This window comes from Andrena cerasifolii, chromosome 6, assembly GCF_050908995.1.
Source record: "Andrena cerasifolii isolate SP2316 chromosome 6, iyAndCera1_principal, whole genome shotgun sequence".
In the NCBI taxonomy this organism is placed as follows: domain Eukaryota; kingdom Metazoa; phylum Arthropoda; class Insecta; order Hymenoptera; family Andrenidae; genus Andrena; species Andrena cerasifolii.
Window position 1 is genome coordinate 17,937,753 of NC_135123.1, and position 24,368 is coordinate 17,962,120.

Genomic DNA, 24,368 nt, shown 5'->3' on the forward strand with positions numbered 1-24,368 from the left:
TCAGAAATTTCAGCAGTATAAAGGTGTTAAAATTCATACGAGGATATAATTATTCAAAGTCAAAGATAAGTGTAATGGCGCAGTAATAACACTGTCCAACAGCCATTTTGGTCTGTAACATTCAATAACCGTTTCGTATAGATTTTGTGCGCTAAAAACGATTCCGCACACTGTTTGTCGCACACCCATTCCGTCATATTATTCTATGAATCCTCGTGAACACAACGATGTCAGTTATTATTGAACTATAAACGTTTAAATATGTTTAAACAACGATCAAAGGGAAAAGGACACCCGAAATGCACCAATTTTTCAAGATATCTTTCTATATGTTTCAAAAACTAAGGGTCTGGGAGAAAATCTGACCATCAACAGAAGTGGTAAAACGCATTTTGTTTTCAATACAGAAACTAAAGAGTTGGGCAAAACGTGTGGCGCCGACAGCGGTAGTCAATGGCGGAGGGCGCGTCCGCCGTCCACTGCCGCTCAGCGTCACAGAATCGCGTAACGCGCGTGACTACCACTGTCCGCGCCGCACGTTTAAAGATATTTAAATGTTTATAATTCATAATAACTTATATCGTTGTGTTCGCGATGGTTCGTAGAATAATTTTACGGAACAATCAACCGAATAGCTATTACCGTTTACACACCAAAAATGTTGAAAGTTGAAAATTTGCATTTTTTTTAAAAATCGAATTTCTCGAAAACTGAGGCTGATGGCGACAAACGGTTTGCGGATTCGTTTTCAGCGCACAAAAATCTATAAGAAACGGCTATTGAATGTTACAGAACAGAAAAAAAAGTTAAATTTTGTTGGACAGTGTAATAGGAATAATGTATTTCTAGATCGGACTTCACTCGCTTGCAATCGATTTAGCTGGTGAATTTCACGTTGTTTGTGACATTAATTTCAGCATCATAATTACACAATATGTATATACCTATGCATAGTCTTGTGGATGGGAGCATTAACAGATTGCTTGTTTCGGTAGTTAATTAGTGCAAGTAAACGAGTAATATACTCGTATACAGAGATTAGTAAACAGGGGCCAGTATGCAAATAGAACGAAATCATATGTGTTTGAGCAAGTTAAGTTCTTGGGAGCAGAGAGCACAGGAACTTTACGCCAACTGCTCCGAAGTCTGTAACTTCGAAGCCAATATCTTCAAGGGAAATTACTTCAAACTGAGGAGCTTTGTGGAGCTTCTCTGGAAACGGTACTCTCGGAATCGTATTCCTCCATGTTCCCTGATCTCGTTGAGTTCTTGAAAATTTTACGCAACGCGATCTCGTAAAATCCAGATGTTGATTTCATAAATACACCCTGATCCAAAAGTTACTTTACCGCAAAGCATTTCCTTGAACATCGAGTTCCAACATTTCGAAAATTCAGATCTACGCACCGTATGCATTTAACTTCTTTTACTCGTTAATAATAAACGCTTCTTCGTACATTTTATTTCCCCAACACGGTAAATTGACTTTTAAGGCTTTATCTCTCCAAATGAACATAAAATGCTAAAATACGTGGATAATGAGATTCATCGTGTGCAAGATACTCCTTTTAACTTCAACAAGACGTTCGGCAATGAATACCATTCTGACAAGGGACGTTTCGCAACTGGTTTACGTAGATTATAGCTCTCGAAAAAATATTTGATACCTATTTTTTATTATCGACAATGATTCATATCTAGCAGGTGAAATCAGCCTTGAAAGTTAGGGGTGGAAAACACGTTTGCTCCGATATCTCGGAAAGTATGCACTCTATAGAAAAATCTTTTAGACGAAAATGGTGTATTTTTTTATAATAAAAAATAGGTGTGAAATATTTCTTCGAGAACTACAATATACGCAAAGCTCCTGTGTTACTCGTTTATTACACTCGTCATATTTTACCAGCTTTGTGAAATCCTACGAGACGCATCCGTCGCTATTATTTACAGTTAGGCACGTAAAGGTGCTATTCGTGAAGGGGATGAGCGCTACAAGGGGAACTGAATGCTCAGTCCCACGAGGAACGGCGGGCGAGAGTGTCTGCGCTGAATAAAACTCCGAATCAATTAACAAAGTCCCGGCGAGAAAGGGGAAAGGAGCTTACCATGCGACCCTTAATGACTTCTCTGATGCCAGACACTAGCTCCCCGATGTATTCCTCTTCTCGTGGCCGAGATACCATTTGCAGGATACCCCCGCTGCCCAAAGGACGGAAACTGAGTTTATTGGGCGGTGGCAGTGAGGCCTGCTCTTGGGAGTCGGACAGCTGAGACCCGGGCGAATAATTCCCCGGGATCTGCTCGGACGGTGGGCTTTGCAGCGTATACTTATTAAATGTCACACTCTTCGAGAGCTTTGAATGCCGCGCGGCGTAGCCCTCAATAGTCGGCGCCCTCATTAATCTCCTCAATTCGGCAGTGACCGCCTCGCGATCCGGCGTGCTAGTTCCCGACGTTTCAGAGCTACCCGCCCTGCTGCCGGCTGACAGCTTCTTCAGGATACTTTTCAGATTCCGCCTCTCCAGCGTCTCGTTCTCGGGCGACAACGGATCTGACGGCGACGTCGAGACTCGTCGGCTCTGAAAGAAACGGTATTCTGGTTAGGGGCTTCGACTGTTTGCCGAACTCCTCTCTATAGGTAGATACTCAAAGCCGAGCAGCCTATGTATTGGAATGTGCATCGAATAAAATTTGAATATTGTAGCAGCGTCGGGTTTCTCTTAGCTGCATCTCGCCTCTTTGCATCAATCGCTCTTTACTATTGTTGCAGAACTTCTCTGTTTCGTTCTCCACTTTTACTTCTCTTGTGTTTTTATTTATTTCTATTGGGGCTCTTTGTGCTCCTTTGTGGGTGTGTACTTTTTATGCGGCGTTATAGAGCAGTATTATTATTATCGTTTGAATGTTACATATCTTCAAATGTTCCAAATAGTATTACGTTCGAACAGTTGCGCACTTATACCTGGGGGATTACTTTTGGAGTGAATATTTTTTTATTCAAACTAGAATTCATTTTCAGAGTATTAAAAAATGTTGGAGGTGAAATACTTCTACGAAGTTCGTCGGATGAAATTAGCTTTGCCGAATTAATTTTCAACTACTCGTCGAATACATCAATAGGTTAGATAAAAGTTACTCTGGTTTAGACATGGAATCGTATTGGACGAGAAACATAAAGATCAGTATTTGAATATTCAAATGCAACCCTAATTCGAATGCAGTAATATTGGAGCTCTTATGAAGTATTGGAAAATTTTTAATATTGGAGTGTTTATAAAATATTCGAGTAGTTTTAATATTGAAGTATTTATGAAGTATTCGCATATTCGCATTTATGAAGTATTGGAATATTGAATTTATTATTCCAATGGGATTAAAGTTAAGGGATTTCCACATAAAACATCCCTATTGCTAATAACTAATATTTCAAATACATTCACTTGGCAAAGGCAGAGCTCATTTAACAAAGAAAAACCGGCGCTATCTATCTAAGCTATTTATTAGAAGTTTTTTGTGTAAAAAGGCTGTTAGTGCCGATAGACCATCTGATCAAGTTATTCGTGTTGTCGGTGCTGGAAGGTTTATATCATTCCTGAAGGCAGCCTGATCGATGTCGAATTGTTTTACGGTTTGGTAGGCTTGAGAGGGTAAATCAAGATCGCGCGTATTTCATGTGGAATCGACGATCTCGCCTCTCTGAATTACACAACTTCCACGGTCGATGCTAGATATATCGGTGAAGTTTCGTACGTCTGGGAACTCGTATTAGCTGTTAGATACCTACGCGTAGTAACGGCAGCAGAGTACAATGCGGTGGGATATAATTTTGGCACGACTGGATGTGTATCTCAACCTCGATCGACGTTACGTTTCACAGAATGGTCAGAACCACTCAAACGGGACGATCCATAATTACTGAAAAATCTTTTCGTATAAGATCACTCGTACCGTATCAATTAGAACACAAGAATGCCAATATCTAGCAAAATATAACGATATTCCTATCTTCACTTAAAGGGTTATATCTAGTCAGGCGGCCGAAAAAAGACGAATGTTTGTGAATTTTTTTTGAAAAAGCGGAAACGTATATCTTTACAGAATTTTTTGCACTTGAAAGAGCAACATTCAAAGAACATTTGGTCATTTTTTTGTAGAAAAATATTTAATTTTATAATAAAGTTACAACCGACAACCGAGAAGCCTTTTTAAAAAGTTGTTTTTGCGGTGAGCACTGCCATTCGGAATTAGATTATCTAAAATTAAAAAAAAACAAAAAAGATTTCATTAGTATATTCATGTATCCTCTGATTGAAGGAGGGAACCTCCGAAATATTAATTTAAAACAGAATGGCGGCTATTTAAAATGGATGTCCTGATTTTTTCGCGTGATTTGTCACAATTAAACACCAGGCCTTCAACTTTAAATAGCCGCCATTTTGTTTTAAATTAATATTACCGAAATTCCCTCCGTCAATCGGAGGATACATTAATATACCAACGAAATCTTGTTTGTTTTTTGATTTTAGTTAATCTGATTCCGAATGGCAGTGCTCACCGCAAAAACAACTTTTTAAAAAGGCTTCTTGGATATCGGTTGTAACTTTATTATAAAGAAACTTACCAAATGTTCTTTAAATGTTGCCCTTGTAGGTGCAAAAAGTTGTGTAAAAATATGTGCTTCCGCTTTTCCAGAAACAAATCACAAATATTAATCGTCCGAAAAATCATTCGAAACCTCTGCGCGACAGTTACAATTACCCCATTCTTCTTCCGGAATCGATCCGCGTAACATTGACTGCGGCCCCGAAGCCCGTCGTTCAAATAACCGCCGTTCGACAGTGTCACGGTCGACCGGCCCGCCGAGCATCCGATAAAAACTTCCACGGGCACGTACCTGATTCAGCTTCTCCAATTTCCTGGCGTACTCGATGGCGCTGGCCTCCGAGTGGCTTCTTGTTAGGGTGCCGTCAAACTCGGGCCCGGTATTTTCGCCGCAATCGAGGCTGGAACTCCGCACCGCTCTCTCCAGTTCCGCCAACTTCTGCCTCTCGTTAAGTATCTTCAACTTCTTGACGAACGGCAGACCGCAGTATTCGGGCGACAGGTCGTCGACGGAGGCATACATCTTGGTCTGCTGCCTGATGTGCACCAGGCTCTGCTTCAGCAGGAGCCTCTTCGTCGGCGGGCTCCTCTGTGGCGAGTTATCTTTATTCGTCAACGAGGCGTCCTTCAGCATCGCCCACGGCTTCTTCGCGTTGGAGCCGTTCGCGCTCGAACTGTCCGCGGTCTCCGCGCTGGAGGAGGCCGGCGACCTGGCCGCCGGCTCCACAGTGGTTTGAGTCGACGGCTGCCTCTGCAGCTGCTTTGTGGGAGTCAGCTTGGGCGACTGCTCCCGCGACTCCTCAGGTATGCTGATCTTCGGCAGCAATGGCTCCTTCGACGGCGTCTCTTTGTCGGCCGGGGCCTCTTGCTCGTTCTTCGCCTTCAACAGCAGTATCCTCTGGAGGAATGGTAAATTCGGATTGGTCGGGTTCTGCGCGTCCGCTGGCAGCTGTTGCGGCTCGGGCGTTGGCGGCTGAGGCTCCATCAGGTTCCGGCGTTCCTCGCGCTCCTCCTTCTCCTTGAGCAACCTCAGCCGCGCGAGCAGAGGCAGGCCCGCGCCGAGGGGCGACACAGGTGGTTCCGGGGCGTTCGACGAGGAAGCTTCTTGACTGTCGTCGATCTTTTGCTGTCTCCTCAGCGTGTGCGCTTTCTGCGTCAGCGGCTGCAGCTCGAGGCTCTCCTCCGGTCTAGTGTTGCGCCTGCTCTTCCTCAAGGCATTCTTCAGGCCCTTCACGTCGCTCTTCAGCTTGTCGACGATCCTCTTGCCCGTGCTGTTGTCCGAGGAGTCATGGCCCGGTGACGTTGGCTGTCGCGATGCTCTTGCCACCCTCTGCGCCTCCATTAGCCGCTTCCTGCCGAGATTCTGCAGAATCTCTTGCGCCTCAGGGTAGTCTTTCATCGCTGCCAGAACGTCCTCGCGGGACAGACTGAATAGCTCGGAGTAACCTACCGAACGAACATCGGCTGTGCGTCTGCAATTGCGAGTTCATCTGTCAGGCGATCCCTGGGTTAGCATAGACGTGGGGTTTAAAATAAAAAATTGCTGAGGAATTTCGACAGATCAATTCTTAACCACTTTCGTTGGAATGAGTAGTGCCCGTGCAATTCTACCGATAATTAATCCTAGAACGACATCGGAAATTTTAATGTTCCCTACAAACCTGTCAATAGACGCTAGAATATCAAGCTTAGATAACACGAGGAGGGTAGTTCTCACAAGATTAAGTAATTACACTAGTTTACACTATTTTATTCTTATCTAAAAACACAAAAACCAAGAAAAAGTTGAATTTTAGTGTTTCCACACGATTGTCTCTAGCTTCGGTATTTATCCATAGATTTCCTTCAATAACACCTTGTTTTCTTCGTAAAAGTGTAGACTCAACGTAAGAAATGAGAAACTGAACCCATTTTTGCGATTTAGATTGTTCCCAGATGATTAAATGAATTCTCGATTTCAATTTCAGTCGAAAATAGAAACTTTTTTCACATATTTCCGTCGATTTTACCCGAACTACTGAACCGATTTGACAATTTTGCGAGGTACATTTGTTCATGGTTCAATTATCTTTAATTTCATATAATTTTCGACCATATCGGTTATTCGCAACACGATATACGAAATTAAGTAGGACCACCTTTTTAACAGAAAGGTAAAAAATTTACCTGTCGATATCTCGAAAACATATCCACAGAAAAAAATTTAGACCTTATTTTCGGAATCAGCGGGCCATTTTACATAAGAAAAAAATAGTAGCACCTGCTGCGCAATTTTTTTTTTATTTTGTAAACTAGTGGTATTAATATCACGAAATGCTATGTTAATTTATTTGATTTGTCTACTTGTAAACTATTCTGAACTTTAAATTCGTTATGTCATTATTTTGCGTAATTGAATTAAGCCCACTCGACTTTGGAGGGATGTTTTAAAAAGTTCACTTGCTGCTCGTGATTCTGCAGCAAAGAGGATTAGTTGCAGATTGAAATTTCGGACGATACTCCCGGAATTTGATGGTTTGGAATTTGTTGCTAATAATTTAGGAACAGTTATACCTACAAAAAATATTTTTTATTTAATACCTACATTTAGACTAAACGCAAACAAAATACTCCCCCTCAGTTTGTGCTATAACATTAAATAAAACGTTGAATGAAATATTTCCACGATCACCGTACCTTTCACGTGCCGGAGTTCAATTATAAAATTCCGGCCACTGATTAACACGAAATAACACGCGCTTGATGAAAGTTGAATGAAAACGGCAGGGGAATAAATTGCGCAACTTTCGGTGGGTAATTCTTCAACGCTGCGACAAACAGTGAAAGAATCTACGAAATAGGTTCGTAGAGAGGTGGCAAACAGTAAATCGAGAAACTAGGACGAGCTATATGTGTGTCAGGGTTGCAGAAGCGAAAAATATAAAAGGGGCGAAGTTGAAAGGTGGTTTTATTGATTCTGTTCTTCGACCATTGCCGCAATTTCATCGCGGTGGCAATTTCCGCGGTACACTTTCTACATAAATTTTCGACATTTTCGAGCCATGTATCAAATAAAGTGGCCGGGGAACTCGCACGCGATGCGTTCGCGAAACTTTCGGTTCGTTTGTTCACTGGCAAACTAAATCACGAGGTAGAACAGCAGATTTTTTAAAACTTTTCCTATTCGGCGGTAACTGGATACGCGTACTGTTGTACCGAACATCGCTGCATATTCAAATCGTATCCAAAATTTTAATGTTGGGTATTCATGCGAACATATACAGGGTGGTCCACACAACTGGCACAAATCATCCCCTTTTTCTGATTGCAAGTAGAGAAAGATGTTAGAGGAAAATGTCCAATGAAAAAAGGATGCATGTGCATTTTACAGTTGCACCATTTTTTTCAAATCAAAGCGTATATTTATTTTGCATAGATCAAATCCTCCCGCCATTCTGCGTGAAAATTAAAAAATGTATTACGGTAAAGTGGTCTGAATATTATATACAAGTACATTATATGTGGCCCAAAAATGACTTCGACCTGGGGAATTTTAAATCATAAAACAGAAGCTTTGAGGCACAAAATTACTTTATTCGATTTATGTGAAATGATTAAACTGATGGCTTCGAATAGCGATGCATTTATTAAAAATGCAGGAAGAGATTGAGGTACTCTACCCATTATTCCAGAAGGAATGCACGCGCAAGCCCTCCTTTTCCGTTCTCCAGTGTGTTTTAGAGTTTGTTTGTTCACGATAAATATTGTCTTTTAATTTCCCCCACGAATAAAAATCGAGTGGTGCGATATGTGACAACAGGACTGAACCACAGACTGAAGGCTCGAGAAAATTAATTTTGTACCCTCAAGCTTTGCTTGTTTGATTTCAAATTTCCCAAATCAAGCTTATTTCAAGATCATATTACAGTGGGTACACACGCATAATGTGCACGGGAGAAAAATACATAATCCATTTAAAAAAAAAAAACACTAACAGCTTAGGTAATCCAGAAAAAAAATGATTTTTATAGAATAGAATTATCTCTCTAAACTACTCGAATTACATTCCACACATTTGTGTAAGGATTCAAATGAAAAAATATCCCTTAGAATTTATAAAACTTTTATCATAGCACTGACAAGAGCCGTTACAAGTACAAAATTACGAAACAATAATGAAAAATCTTGCCCTCCAAATGCTCGATTAAAATTCATACCGCGCACAGTGAAAAATAAATTTGCCAGTTAACGAACGAAAAGGGGAAAGTGGTTGGAATAATTTCGTGGAAACGTGTCTCGAATACAGTTTCACGAGTCGTGGCTTTTGGTAAAATATTCTAAAACTGCAACACAGGAAATTCAGGCAACATCTTGTATCGGAAACAAGGCAATAAACAGGTGACGTCACTCACTTATTTAATCCATCCAGATTGAGTATCCCAATCTCGCCGAAAAAGTCCCCCGCTTTCATGGTAGTCAAGACCCTGCCGGCTTCGCTGATCACCTCCAAAATCCCATCCGCTATTATGAACATTTCCCGGGCAACTTCGCCTTTCCGGCATATCGAGTCGCCAGGCGTGAATATGTAAGCCTTCATTTTCAGGACAAGATCGTGGAGGAACTCCGGTTGGCACTCCTGAAACATACAGAACGGAAAGATTCTGTAAATATTGTAAATCAACGACCGACTGCTACTCACAAAATTTATGATTCCGACGATCACGATTCTGTCGCGAATTCCTCGTCAGATCGCTTTGCACGTGTCTTTGACTCGGCGAGGGATGTTTAAAGCGTTCCGTTAGCCTTTGATCAATGTTTTGAAAGGTGAGCCGGAAATCAGCGTGCCTATAATTTCCTGGCGGGATGGGAGATTTCTCTTTGTTCGGTGGATTTACAATAGGCTTCATTAAAATACGATCGGGGAAACCTGGGTCGCGTTCCGGTTGTATACGTTTTCACGTAAATACACAGTAGGTGTGCTGTCACGGTAGGGTAATGAAAGGACATTAAAGGTTTGACGTCGGCCGGCTTTATCGAGGTGACTTGTGGCCTCAATTAAAAGTCACATAAACGTGCCAATTACAGACGGTCGTAATCACGGCCTGTAAAAAAATTCCCTCTCCCTATACACGAAGGTTTCGCGCCCGAGATATGTATATACATACGGGCTTGTGGATATTACGGCTATGGTTGGATTTCATTGGGCGGATTTGGCGTTTTTGGTCGTGGAAATGGCAAACAACAGGACAATAAATTTCGTGCCGATTTCCTGAGGATGATGTGTCCATATACGCAGGTCCTTTGTCTCTCTGTCCAAACCGAATATGACACACGATTTTGTAGTGTATTTCGTGGCTGCGAAAAATCGAGCGCCCTTTGTCCTGCATATTTACTTAGCATGAACAATTCTGGAGTGAAAGAGATGTGTTGCTTTTCTGAATCTCGTTTTCTTTCTCTTTTTAAATTTGGCGCGACGTATTCAGGGGTGGATTTTTATATAAGATAAATAGGCCTAGGGCGGGAATTTTTCCGGGGCGGTAAATCTTGGGCGAAAGAGATTGAGAAATATTTAAACACTAAGGCTTGACAAAACTTTAAAAAGAATTCACTTTCTTTTCGTGTCATATTGGATTAATTTCAATGGAAATTATTAAAAATTTCATAGTGGCCTTGGGGTTTTAATGGGTAAAAATCCCACACTACCCTGGCGCCCCCGGGGGATTCCCCTCTGAAGGAATCGGGGTGCCTCTTGAAGATTTCCCCAAGTTAAAAAAAATTTATTAAAAAAAAAAAATTATAATTTTTTTTTAACGCGGAGACATCTTCAAAAGGCACCCCGACGCCTCCAGAAGGGAATCTCCCGGGGGCGACAGGGTAGTGTGGGATTTATACCCACTAAAACCCCACGGCCACTATGAAATTTTGAATAATTTACATGTAAATATCTCTGTTATTAAGGCCTATTGGCTGAAAAGCTCGGACACCTATTTACTTATTTTCGACATAGATCCATCGTGCCAAGGCTCATCAAAATCGGTGTCTACCACATGGTGTCCTCCCCTTGTGAGCTACAAACGCTTAAAGATCGCAGAATAAGGTCGAAAATCGCTGATTTCGGGAATTTCGCGATTTTCGACCTTATTCTGCGATCTTTAAGCGTTTATAGCTTAGAGCAACGTTAACAGATTTTGATGAAATTTTATGCACGTATACAACTTACTTATATAGGGCCTATCAGAAACGAAACATTGAACTCGATTTATTCACAAATTTTTGAATAGTGCATCCTAAGCATTTGCAGAACCTCGTATACTCCCCTTGTATATTATATGTTAAATGATTAAAGATGCAATACATTTATACATATACTACTCTGTTATTACAATTTCAAATGTTCAATTCCTTTTGTTAAATTCGCTTCCATTCGTTTGAAGCGGATTCGAGAACGAGTTTCCTTTTATATTTCTTTCCCCTGCCTCTTTTCTTTCCTCGGATCTGTCGAAGATGGCGCGCAATTGCCCCCGGATAATGGAAATTCTTGGGATATTATTCTCGCGATGATGTCTCAAGTCCCCATTCCTCCGGGTGAAAGATCTCTCTGATCACCTTTTCGAGGCCCTTCTCCTGTCACGACGCGGTTTCTTCGCCGCGGGCGAACAGCAGGGAACCTTCACTCGTGATAAACGAGTGCGGGTTTTGCGGTGGATGCGGTCGAAGGTGTGAAAAAATCGACGCCCTTGACGCCTTATGGTGCCAGATGCTCTCTGTGTCAGCCATTCCACGAATCTGGGGCAATCTATAATGTCACACGTCCTGGTTGTATGCACTCGGAAACGTTCGATTGCGGTCTGAAATGCAGAGACTTCGCAGGGTCTAAGTCTAAAAGGTTCGAATAAGAGCCTCGACGGGGGTTTTAAAATTTCACGCCGTTTACATAAAGATAGCAGCGGGCTAACGGATTTACAGAGGAAAATTTCTCTCCCGGGCGTTGGAGCGGTTTAATATTTCATGCGTCACCGCGTTTCAATGCGTCATTAGGTGGTTCTATCTTCTACGGAACATTTCTCTATCTCTTTCCGTATCGCGTAATGGGAAATAAAGTAATAAATGGCCAAAGAAAATATTTAAAACGCGAGGAAGAATCCCGGAATAGTAGCAGAGTTGGAAAACCATCGAGAGATATTCACCGAAAGAAGTGTAGAAATTAGTAAACAATTAAAAAGGGCACGAGGATTTATAGAATCCTCACGTAAGGCTACCTGCGACCGATCAGGTTAAAAATATCGATCCAACGACTATAAACTACAATCTACATGGAGCAGAGGATCCCTCCAAGCGACTTTAAGTAAAAAGTTGTATAAATAAATATTATTAACCCCTTGCAGTTTATCTTATTCGCTAGTCGACGGAATATAATCAAATATTTCCATTAAATGGAACACCTTGGAAATAAGGAATAGAAGAGAGTTTAAAACCAGTACTAAATTATTTAACCCTACAAATTACAAAATTTATCGTTCTAACAAATTTATAATAAACCAACGATGCAACGTCAAAAAATACAATTGGAGTACAAAGGGTTAGGTTGATTTACTATTCATTCATTAAAAGCATATAGCCCCTAATTACAGACTTAACGCAATGGTACTGCGTTATAAATAATTAATTATATATTTTATGGATGCTGGAACGCCAATTTTAATTAATTACAAAGATACTTGGATACTTAGTGGCTCCTTCATCACAATTCTTCGACTTCTTCCCGTGCAGTGTTTTAAATTTCGATTTTTACTAGGGTAAACTCTAAGCTTAGAAAGTACTTCTTTTTAGAGTTTCTTATTTCTCTTTCACTACAACACTGCGAATGACAGTAGTTGAACTACACATTTTACATCTGGCGATACCATAAAAAGCTCTTAAAAGTAACGGTGGGACAAAGTGCTGAGTTTTAAGCGCTTTCTTAAAATTTTGATAAGGAGTGAGTGCTGACAACTACAATAGAAGAGAAACATTCCGCAGCGAGGAAGAGTTGATGGCTTTCTCAAGCAATTACCCTGAATCAGATGACTCTAACTAGATCTTAACTGTATTTTCTTTTGTCCGATCTTTTATTTATATTTATTTTTAGTTATTAACGAAGATTGAATTATTAAAAAGTAAACAATTTATTTTTTTCTGACACATGCTGTGGCAATAAATGCAATAAGTATACCAATGAGTCTACCTTTATGCCTATTTCTGTTTTTCATTGAATATTTTTAAAATAAAAGGCTTAAGAAGTATCGAAGATGCTTTATTTTAATGAGAAATCCATAATCATCGATAATAAGTGAAAATTAAGACCATGTAAAAACTTCGCAAAAAAATATACACATTCCGCTTAGGGTGCCAATCATTGTACAGTTTACCCTATTCGACTAACATAGCGAGCATTACTATTTGGATTTGCCGTGTGAAGCACTTTTCGAAGCGCAAGTAATACACACACAGTTTGTGGAACTTCTACAGTTTCTAGCGGTAACGTCCGCCTGTCGCGCTGATGCACGTAGTTCGCGGTGTTATTCCGTGTTTCATGGCGCTTCGGTAGAAGTTCGGCTTCGAAAGTTGCTCGCTTTACACAGGTGTCGCATTTTTTTTTTACACCCGCACGCTCGTTTTTGCAACGAACTGCCCCACACGCGGGAATACGGAACTCTCGAAATCCCCGAACTACTTGAAAATCTCGGACCCTGGCCGTTCGAGAGACACCTGCAGCCGCGCATTCATTTTTCAATGTGACGTTCTAGATTCTACACAATTTAGACCCTGATACTGTCCACTTTTTTACTGCGAGACCTCTGAGAAGTTATCGCTCGAGTACGGAGGAACTCCATTTATCCGAAGCTGCCAGCGTAGAAAATGCTGGGGATAATAGAAGTTCATTAGATTCGAGGATACTGGGCCATTCCAACTAAAATCAATATTCTCATTATGTTTTTAACAATTTGAGTGGCGTCGCCGTGGTTCCATGCCGATATTTTCTGGAAAGCGTCGGTAGTATTGTTCGAGAGCCCCTGAATATCTGTAAACAAATCGAGCTCGGACGCCGATGTGCCATTTAATAACGAAAAATACCATTTCTATATTCTCTATTAAATCTTCGTTAAACTATAACCAATAGATTAGTGAGACTCTCCTGATGAAATTGAGCCTAATCTCGACACACACATTATATATAATTTGTTTACGAAATTCAGAAGCAACTTAAATTACATACGTATAATTAAAAACACTTTAAAATATTTCGTATTTTAATTGCGTCATATTTGGTATTATAATTTTTATAATTTATGATCTCGAAATTTATGATATTTTATGCGATATTAAACTGTTAATGGATTTACTTTGTTATTAGAAACGTTTTTAGTGCATTAAAAAGTTTGTTTAATAATAAAATTACAGACGAATTAACTCATATTTTCCACGATAAATCTTACGTACAATCTAATGTTGCATTTGATCCTGTTATGCAACTGTAATCATTTCTGTAGCCACGAAATTATCGATTAATCGATTTAACGAGAATCTGTTGCATCAGACATCTTGTGCATTTTTAGAAACTGTGTCGTTTATTCTGCACGTTATAGGGATCTTCGATCTTTTGAAGCAGTAATTATTTATGTCCCACGGCAAATATTTGAATGTAAATATGAAAGACAACGCGAAGCTCCTGATTCATTCGATTTGGTTGCTCGGCCACAGCATAATTTTATCGGGGAAGCAAAAAATCGCTCCAGCTAAATAACCGAAAGGAGAGATGAGCATATTCCGACTAAATTCGGGCAGACTAACATAAGCCTTAGTAAATGGAATCCGCCCTCCACCAAAGTAACGTCGGAGCTTCGAATTAATTAGGACCGAAAATAGTTTCACAAGGTACCTATGCATAGCATCTACGGAAACAATTGTGGTAACAGAGATCGATAACGACAGTAAACTGATTGATTCTGACAGTGAAGGAGGAACACGCAAAAAGGGAATGAAAATCATGTAAAATCATCTTCCTACTTAATAACATTACACTAGTTCATTGGAAACAAATAAACCTTAACATGCCACATCTCTAATATTCGATTTGCGTTTCCATACCACAGTCTTAAAATTACTAAAAATTACACACGCCACATTAACAAAGTTTGTCGCTTGTAATTTGTTGTATCAAATTCACCTACTAAAGTATATTAAACTCCTCCCTTTTATTGCGCCAAGAGTCGAAGAAACTGCCATGAAATCAGCGATTTTTGCTACTACGCTGAAAAAGACATAAATTCTCTCTCTCTCTCTCTCTCTCCTACTTCAAGCCCGTATATCTTGCCTGCGAAGAAGCGTTCGATCGCATAAACCGAAGTAACACATTTCACCGATGTCCAGAAACCTGATTTACTTCAGAATCCAGGGATCACGTCGCACGATTTCCCATACATACATATATTTTTTCTATCATATCTTCAACGAAATCCGATACCGTAACAACGTAAGTATATAAGCCGTGCGTCGGTGTAACATTTCGTTCGACACTGGAAACGAATACTTCTGCTGTGGGCAAACGCTATTCGATCCTTCGTCAGATGGCACGGAACAAAAAGTTCGCCGTTTCCTTTGTCGCGGAACCACCGAACAATTATTATCAGGGCACGCCGTCGACCGAGGTCTTGTAACTCTGTGAGCTTTGTCTTGCCACCGGCGCGGCAGCACTGTCGTAGGAATTTACGACGCGTTTGGGATTTTTGGCGAGGGACAGCGATCTTTATTGTTTCGTCGTACGTTGCGCCCAGCTGAAAAATTTCGGACGGTAACTCGATAGGTGTTCATCTCTCGCTTTGAGCTTCAGATGCAGTGGAATTCGGGCGGAATTTCGGAACAGGTTTAATAGGTTTGCGATAGGTTTGATAGGATCCCCCAGGGAAGTCCCCGAGTCCTCGGGGAATCGGTGCGGAGTATGCACCAACATCATGCGCGTGAGGGGGGGGCTAGCGGACGAATCGCTAGTTTGCCCCCGCATCAAGTCCTCCTCCTCAGGCGCGCTACTCCGCACCCGAGGACGACCACCGTGGAGTTTTAGTGGGTGCGAGCCCCACATAACCCCTGACCCTCCCCCGAGGGTTAGGGGTATCCGTTAGGGATTTCTCCACGTCAAAAAAAAAAAAAAAAAAAAAAAAAAGGTTTGATAGGATCCCCAGGGAAGTCCCCGAGTCGTCGGGGAATCGGTGCGGAGTATGTATCATCATGCGCGTGAGGGGGGGGGGCTCCCGCATCAAGTCCTCCTCCTCAGGCGCGCTACTCCGCATCGGAGGACGACCACCGTGGAGTTTTAGTGGGTGCAAGCCCCACATAACCCCTGACCCTCCCCCGAGGGTTAGGGGTATCCGTTAGGGATTTCTCCACGTTAAAAAAAAAAAAAAAAAAAAAAAGTGTAGCGTGAGTGAGGACGTTTAAGTCGAACAGTTCGTTATTATTCATCGAGGAATTTTCCACGTCCCCTTCTTTTCCCCGGCAGCTGGGAAATTGCGAACTCCGGGAAGTATTCTACAAATGTGTACGATGTTTCCTTAGAAAACGTACGACTGTAGAGCACTGTTGCGGCGGGCGCATCGCGAACAAAGATTCCTGGATCACGGACACGTATCTCCTTCCTCCGGCCATTTGTCTCTCTGTCTTCCTTTCTCGTTGCTGTAAATCGTTCGTGGGCGTTGAGGATTACAACACGTTTCTGGAAATTAGGCTGCAGATCCTGTTTCGCGTAGGAGGCGAGACATTCGGCGGTGTGTATTCGGTGTCGAAATGCATTCGTTGCATCGCGCTGCGCAACGCGAACAAATACCACCAGGCATCCGAATCTAGTACAGAGCGTCATACCGAGATCTGTTGGTTTAATATTCAAGCTACGTAGTGGCACAAATTGACGATGTTAATTGCGTCGAAACAAGTTAATGCTTAACAATTAAAGAGGATGAGTTTTTTTTAAAGTTGAGGAAGTTGATCTTGAAAAAAGAATATGGAGAATATGTTTGCTGTATTTAGTTACGATTTCATGTGTAGTTGTATAAAACAAGTGGCACTCGAGCGTGGAAAAACATCTGAGTCAGTGTCAAGAGAAGGTCGATCACTGAAAGAAATTCAAACTAATTGTCGTATTAAAGTGTATCTTCAAATTTCCTAATAAATTAAACTGTTACCAGCGGCCGTAGCCGTGATGGAAAAGAAAACACCGGTTCTCGTTAGATCACCGAAGTTAAGCATCATGGGGCGGTGTACTGGGGGGGAGATAGGAGGACCACCTTTCACCTTTTTCCCGGTTCGCTGCTGCTGCTGGGACCCGAAGGAGAGAGGGTGGAAAAATGGGACTACAGTTCGTTGGGCAATATAAACAAAAATAAGCTTGAAACGCCATCCTGCTTAAAACACAGGAAAACAATAAAACATAACATAATTAAACTGTTTATAATAGCTACAAATACGAAATCATGGTATCAGAGTTTATCAATATTTTTATTAGATCGAAATTCAAAGATTTTAACATCCCCAACACAAGAAACTGTGGACTTATACCACTTTAAAAAAAAGAGACTTATTAGTGATGACGAAAGTGGTGTAATTGGTATGTTTCTTTTAAAATATTTCGACTCTTACGTTTGGTAAATTAAAATTTTTCAAATTTTGTATTCAACCCACTTCCATTATTAGTACGATCACACGAATGTAATCTATACCAATGAATTTTCACGAATTTATTCCACTTCGAATTTCATTGTAATTTTACGTTTCACTTTTGTTTACGTTTAACAACTGTTTGTTACTAAATAGTGAAACAGCTTATACAGTCGAACCTCGATAACTCGAAAACCTCTATGAGACGAAAATTTTCTTCATTCCCTTCCGCTACGCTGTAAACACCTCCACAACTCGAAATAAAACTTTCTTAACTCGAACTATATTTTGCATGTTAAATTATGTATTTCACCCCTACAACTCGAATTTAGAAGAACTCCGACCTCTACAAGTTGAAGTTTACTTCTACATACGTATTACAAAATTTCGTAGAAAGATCTGAAAATATTGAGGAAAATGTTTTCTCTGCATTATTCACGATTAAAAATGCTATTGATTTACAATACACTAAAAGACTAGCAGAAAGCAAAATCACAAATTTTTTTAATGTGTAATAAAGAGTAATATTTCGAGCATAGAATGTGTCTTATAATTAATTTTATATATGTAGGTATATATGTAGTACATAAATTGTAGGTAGCTAAATTTGAGGTAGTATGTACCTACATATTTTCAGGGCGTTTAAAGAACGATATAAATGCAGAATAAATATTGCCATCTTTGTTTCACGAGTGAAAGGAACAGTTTAGATTTTTGGAACGAGACTCTTATAACAACCTTTATCTCGCGCCATTATTTAGCTACGGAATGTTGAATACGGTTAAGTGTTTGAAATGTTGGAAATCTTATCCTTCCTTACGTGATTTCAAATTCCTTTGCACGCCATGTTCCAATAAAACACGGCGAAGTTTCCAAATGTATATTCTGCAAGCTACTCTTCCAATCTTTTCCTTTTGTCATTTCACCTTGCAGTATACTCTGAAGAAAACTCTGTTGACATCTGGGAAATCTTGCGGCGCATTGGCAACTTTTATCATATATGTTTCTAATGTCGTTTTGAGGAGATAACGAACTCTTCAGATGCGATATATCTATTCGTTACATTCTTCGATACACAGAGTGTTAAAGTAAAGTGTTTAAGACTGAAAAGGTACAGCAATAAATAATTTAGCGGGTGTTACTTCCCCCTTAAACAGCTCGCACGTGAAAAATAAATATTTATTATAGTTTCGATGCTCAAAGTGATATTCCTCAGAAACTACCCCGGCACTCAAACAATTTTCTTTCATATTTATTATTTATTTTGTCATTAATTAACGCAAACACTCAATGAAAATATTTCTCATTCCCTTTTAACGTTCGAATTTGAGATATTCTGCAAAATTGAGAAGCCAATGAATGAGCAAACGCTGTGCCCACGTGTACGAGGTTAATTGCATCAGGGGCGCGAGACGATTGAATTCGTGACCTGTTATTGCCAAAGACCGACTAGATTTCACGTTAAATTGATTCCGCAGTTTGATCAGTTTATCTTGAAAGTCAAAGCTTGACAATCGTACATCGTTTTGTCGAATCGATTCCTCTTCATACTATTTTCTTTCCTCACGTTTGTGGAGCTTCTCTTCGGCCACCTTTATTTGGCTTCGAATATTACACATTTTAATCCTAGCACGCCCTCCGTGGCCTCTACTGCTCTCGTGCATTTCAATATTGCTTATAACTAATTTTTGTTATTAATTGCAATGCAATATTCTTGGGAGAATATTATATTGAAAAGTGTACTGTGAAATTCAATATCATTCACTATCATTGTAGGAAAAAAGAAATTGTGCTCCTTTTCCATTTTCCTTTCAATTCCTTTACACTAGAATATAAAACCGATGGAGGTCACTCCATCGAAACGGTAAGATCGATCTAGTTTATTCTTCCACTTGAGGGGTTTCTATAATATAATATCTCATCGTCAGCCGAAGAAAGAAACTTTCTCCTCTATTACAGCCAGCTCTCTGCGGTGGGATTCGTGTCCTATTGTTGGCACGTAAACTTTTCAAATGTTTCTCCAATTATTGGCACCTGCTGCCCCCCTTTCCCCATCTCTTATAGACCCGGCGGTAGAATTCGTAATGATATAATAAGAAATATCACCGTTTCATATAATCTATAATTCCACTTATTTTTCCTCTTTTAACTGAAACCAGAAAAGTGGGTGCCTTTTTATATAATTTGAATTAAGTGAAGATATAAATTGACAATGACACAAAGAATTTTTTAAGCGCCCTGTATTTTGACATATAAAAGTACGCAAGACATATGTTTTTTGGAAATACTGAAAGCACTCCAAGATTATTTTAGAATATTAAACAGGATGTAGGTGTAGCAAGGATTTCCCTTCGTATTGTCACATTTCTCCCTGACACCCTGTACATACTTTTAACCAAGGAACGTGCATTATAGTTGCAAACTTCACTTCACGCGTTTACTCAAGTCCGTGTGCACTATTAAGAGAGGAAGTAGTCGTATCTTTGGCTATATTATAGCCCATAAAAAACAGCACAAGTGCGAAGTCTTGTTTCACTGCACGTTAACCGAAGAAACTTTTATTAAGACACGCACGGTACAAGGTCCAGTGACTTTAAACCCAACGATCAGAAAATCTATCAGTAAAGCCTTAATCGAAAGATTTATTCCCAGTTCCTCGGGATTCTGAGGAATACAATAAGCAGAACTGAGAATTCTCAATTCTGTACACACTGTATACCGAATATTTAATCGTACCTACTTTGCTACGGTTCACTTCAGTCACTAATCCGGCCAAGCAGTTCTGATTAGTCATGGACTGCATAGAACATCAAAATATTCGTTTTCACCCTTCAACAGGATGAATCTTTCCCATAATTTCATTCAAAATAATAAGAAAATACAATAGCTCAATACAATAGAATAAGCTTTTCTATTGGGTTCTGATCTTATGATGAAAACTCTTGCTAATTGTAATTTACAAAATTAAAATTCTGAACAACTTTTTCCTTTTTCGAGATATTTGCAAGACACTGTGATCCGTAGTTGGTTTTATTTACACTTTTTTTTTATCTTAAATCTCCAAGCGACAGCAACGAATTATGCCTCCGACAACATGTTTCCAAATATTATTATATACAAATTGTAAATAATTACCAAATTCTTATTTTCTTCAAGAACTACTACTGGTAACAAGTAATACCTACGCGTGGTTTAATATTTCGGATGGATCAAAATGGACCCCGTATCCGGCTGGAAAGGGTTAAAGCACTTCGTGATTACACGTGCACATTGTACGCTAATGTGGGCATATCATTCGAATAGTTGATCGATCATTTCGAAATTGATTATGGGAATCACAGAGCAGACCCATTACAGGACCAGTTGCCCTCGAGTCATCGCGAGAAGACATGCTCGAGCATGCTGAATTGAACTGGAATTACCATTAAGGTGATCGATAAAGCCCCTGGATTGCGCGTATTTCAGCATCGATCTTATCTGACGCGAAATATCATCCTGGACAGATAAACGCATTAGGATGACAGGTATCGAGAGAAATTGCTTCCTCGGTTATACTGGTGGATGAAACGTGCGATGTATTACGCGTCGATAGTGAGAGTGGGATTAATTGCGAGAAAAAAATCGGTTTTTAGGTACCTGTTTATTCGAATGTAAAATGTTTAGTTCTCGATCGAGCGATCGCATTATAGAAAAGAGATAAAATACATGAAATAAGTTGATATGAACCCATGCACGAAAGTGTGCTAAGGAATTGTAAGAAATCAAAGGTTCGTTGTCCTTTAAGCTTTAAGCAAAGAATGTTGAATATTAAATATTGTAAGAAAGCTTGTATTATTAAAAGTAAAAAAAAAAATTGTAATACTGCACAAAGAGGATCTTTCAAACACCTGTTGTAACTTAAAAGCTCACAGAATTATGTGAATAATAACTGACAACTATGACAAACAATTGTTCATCAGCCAGCAACTCTGCAGAGTCATGGAACCAAAAAATATACATTGTAATTCCTTAATAAAGCATTTTCGGGCATGGGTTCATATAAACTTTTCCATTCATTTGACCACATATGCGTGGAATGCAGGGGGAAAATAGAGAGTCCTAAAAAAAGAAAACAGAGAAAAAGAAATTGACGTGGCAGTGGTATAAAGGATGAGATTCAGCGATAAATGTGTTATTGGTATTAAATCTGACCACGGACCACTGTACAAAGAATCACAGGGCTTCAATTTTGTACACGTTCGCGGCGTTTATCCCTTTTATTTTCTCTACTAGTGGGCAATGAATTTTCTAAAAGGGCTTTCCAGAAACTGTTATCTACGTTGATGTATAATTTCTTTACAATCGAACAGGGAACACTCATTGCGGTTTTTTTTTTTAAAGTACCCATTCTCGTGTTCGAAAAGAATCCTTAGGCAAATCTTATTTGAAGCTTCCCGAATTAATGCAAGCAATGAACATCAAAGAATTAAGGTGATAATAATTCTTGGTCCAGTTGGCACTGCAGCGAATCGAATAATTGGGAAGTTAAATGAAAATCACTGAAGGAATATAAGTGCAATCAGGGTTTGAAGTGCGGAAAGCGACGAGACTGAAATATAACGGGGAAAAAATTCTACATCATGATTCATGGATGGTAATACGATTGTTAACGACTCCCTTTTATTCTCTTGATATTTATTTGACTGGTGCACGAGTCATTTCGGTTATGTCTATTCAAAGGCTTTGAATGTAAGTAAAGCAGGATATCGATAGTCGATCGTGTTCACCGGCAGTCCATAAAATGATATAAACAAATGGATAGAACGTTTCTTTTATTACTAAAATAAATGTCTAATTTGTGTGAAAATGGAATCCAACACAGTGCACGCGAGACACCGCCAAGGGAAATCTGTTGCAGAAGCAACTAGAATTATTGGCTACTTCTATGGCCAAACTGTTTCATCTGGACGTGCATGTAAAAATTGAGGACATTGCAGTAAGAGGGGTGCAGTTCCATATTTACCAACTTGAAGTAAATTAGAAAAAACTGTTTATAACATTATTGCTTTGCATTCAGATTAAAAAGAGAAAACTAATTAAAGAATATATATTTTCGTACAATAAGTAGTGGTTACTGAGTCGATGAGTTTTTATTTCTATTATTGGCAAATTTTTCAAATCTGGAGCATCCGTATTGCGCGAAACAGTAATGGGTGCAGATTCAAAATTTCCAATAAATCGTTCACTAGTTATCGGATTCGCATCAAACGTGCACCAAACGATGTAGATTTTTTTTATGCATATTACACGTCATAACTCAAAAACTGCAAAAAGTGGAGCAGCATCCCTTTTGCTGCAAGGTCCTCAATAGGATTGAAAGATAAAAAAGTGGCAATTTTGATGTTGAACTTCACGAACTTTCAACACTCAAGAAAAATAATTATATTATTTCCATAATATAAGTAGGTAGTATTAAATAAAAAGCTCTGCTTTGCTTTCATTTAAATCATTGGAAAATGGGTAATCAATGTTATTCCAGCAGCGATCTAATAGAAGTAATTTATAATTGCATTAGTATTTCAAATAATCAATTTCAAATCCCTATAAAGAACCTGCCTTGACCAAGTTTTCAAAGAGAAATGAAGTACCTATTAATTAATTCAAGAGCTGTTAATAGTAGCTTCTGTGATATAAATTGTGAAATAATTTGTTCGTTAATAGTCTCACTAGTTAACGTTGCTGTTGTATATATCACAAAAATAGACACGTTTTAGATTATTAATGCCACATGGAATGGCTTTTCACGCGTGCCATATTTCTCTGTAATTTGAAGACAGAAACATATATAAAAGGAATCCCACTTACGATCCTGCAGCACGCCACTTCCACGCGCATATAACAGAAATTGAGCTATACTTCATGTACCGTTTGTATCGACCATCTCGTAGAATTGTCAATAGACCTGTGAAATGTAGAGGAGCGAAGGAAGGCGCAGAAAGAAACGAAAATACGAGGATATAGGTACGTCCTATTCCTGCAGGCACATAGTTCTTATACCTCTTCTTCTTTTTTCCCCTGTTTCGCTTCGATCACTGATGTATCTTTCATCAAAGAGCACGAAAGACTGTATTTATCCAAGCCCCGAACCTTCTCATACGTTTTTCCAGACAATTTCGCACACGTGGCCAAAACGATCGAATCACCCTTCCATTCCGACAAATAACTTGTAATTAAGTATCGTTTAATTAAGCTCTATAAAGTATAGAGATGCCGCGAATGAAAGCTTTTCCTATAAACTACCCTCGGGTTGACCAATTGCCTTTAAACTTGATTAATACACGCGAAACCTATGAAATTATATCGCAAGACACGGGCTGCTCGTTTTGAAATTGGCACAAGTCCATTTAATCTCATTTTATCCTATGTGCACTTTTTCAACAACCCGATTTTTGTTTGTCTTGCTCTGCCCCACTCGCGATTGAAAACCTTTAGATTTAAACGACTGCCGTACACGAAACACAAATCATTTCTTTTTCATCTCAGACTAATTAGAAAGAAAAATATCAATTGCCCCTCGATCGAGAACGATTTGAATTGGGGTAGGCGAAATTAGGTGCACTTACCTTATAAAGGATCTTTCAATAAGGGCTCTCGATCTTTAAAATTGAATAAAAAGTGGTGCGTGTGAGATATGGAGGAAATTTTTATGCGGATTAAGGTACATTCAATGCCATTGTGTTTCAAAAAGAACATCGTTCAAATGGCCTCCACGGTTTCGACTGCAGAAGCCGAGCCGAGAGACTCAATTTTTGGGTGACTAACTACGCCGAGAAGTGGCGATGTTAACTGGCCGCAAAAATCGTGCGATTTAACTAAAAAATCGTCCGTAGATTTTTTTCTTTGGGGCTACATTAACTCTGGCCTATGCCAATAATCCAGCAACAATTCACGACCTGGGGAACAATGTTATAAGCCATTGCTGAAATCCAGCCCGATTTATGTAGAAGAGTCCGCGATAAAGATTTCCGCCGTACCTCGTTAGGGTAGCCCTTATTTATACATGTCGATTTTTTGTTGTTGTATTTCTTTGCTCTCACCTCCTAGAATGGAGCCGTTTGATA

At 39.6% G+C, this 24,368-nt stretch overlaps 1 protein-coding gene across 5 annotated transcripts in view; it reads right to left on the reverse strand.

Moving 5' to 3' along the window:
* LOC143370019 (uncharacterized) overlaps positions 1-24,368 on the reverse strand; it is a 170,545-nt gene that overhangs the window by 4,576 nt on the left and 141,601 nt on the right. For all 5 annotated transcript variants that reach the window (XM_076814604.1, XM_076814602.1, XM_076814601.1 and 2 more), the window contains 3 exons: positions 8,994-9,217; positions 4,895-6,074; positions 2,106-2,579 (listed from right to left, as the gene is read on the reverse strand). In XM_076814604.1, coding sequence (XP_076670719.1) covers positions 2,106-2,579; positions 4,895-6,074; positions 8,994-9,217 — 1,878 coding nt within the window. The remainder of the gene's footprint in view (positions 1-2,105; positions 2,580-4,894; positions 6,075-8,993; positions 9,218-24,368) is intronic.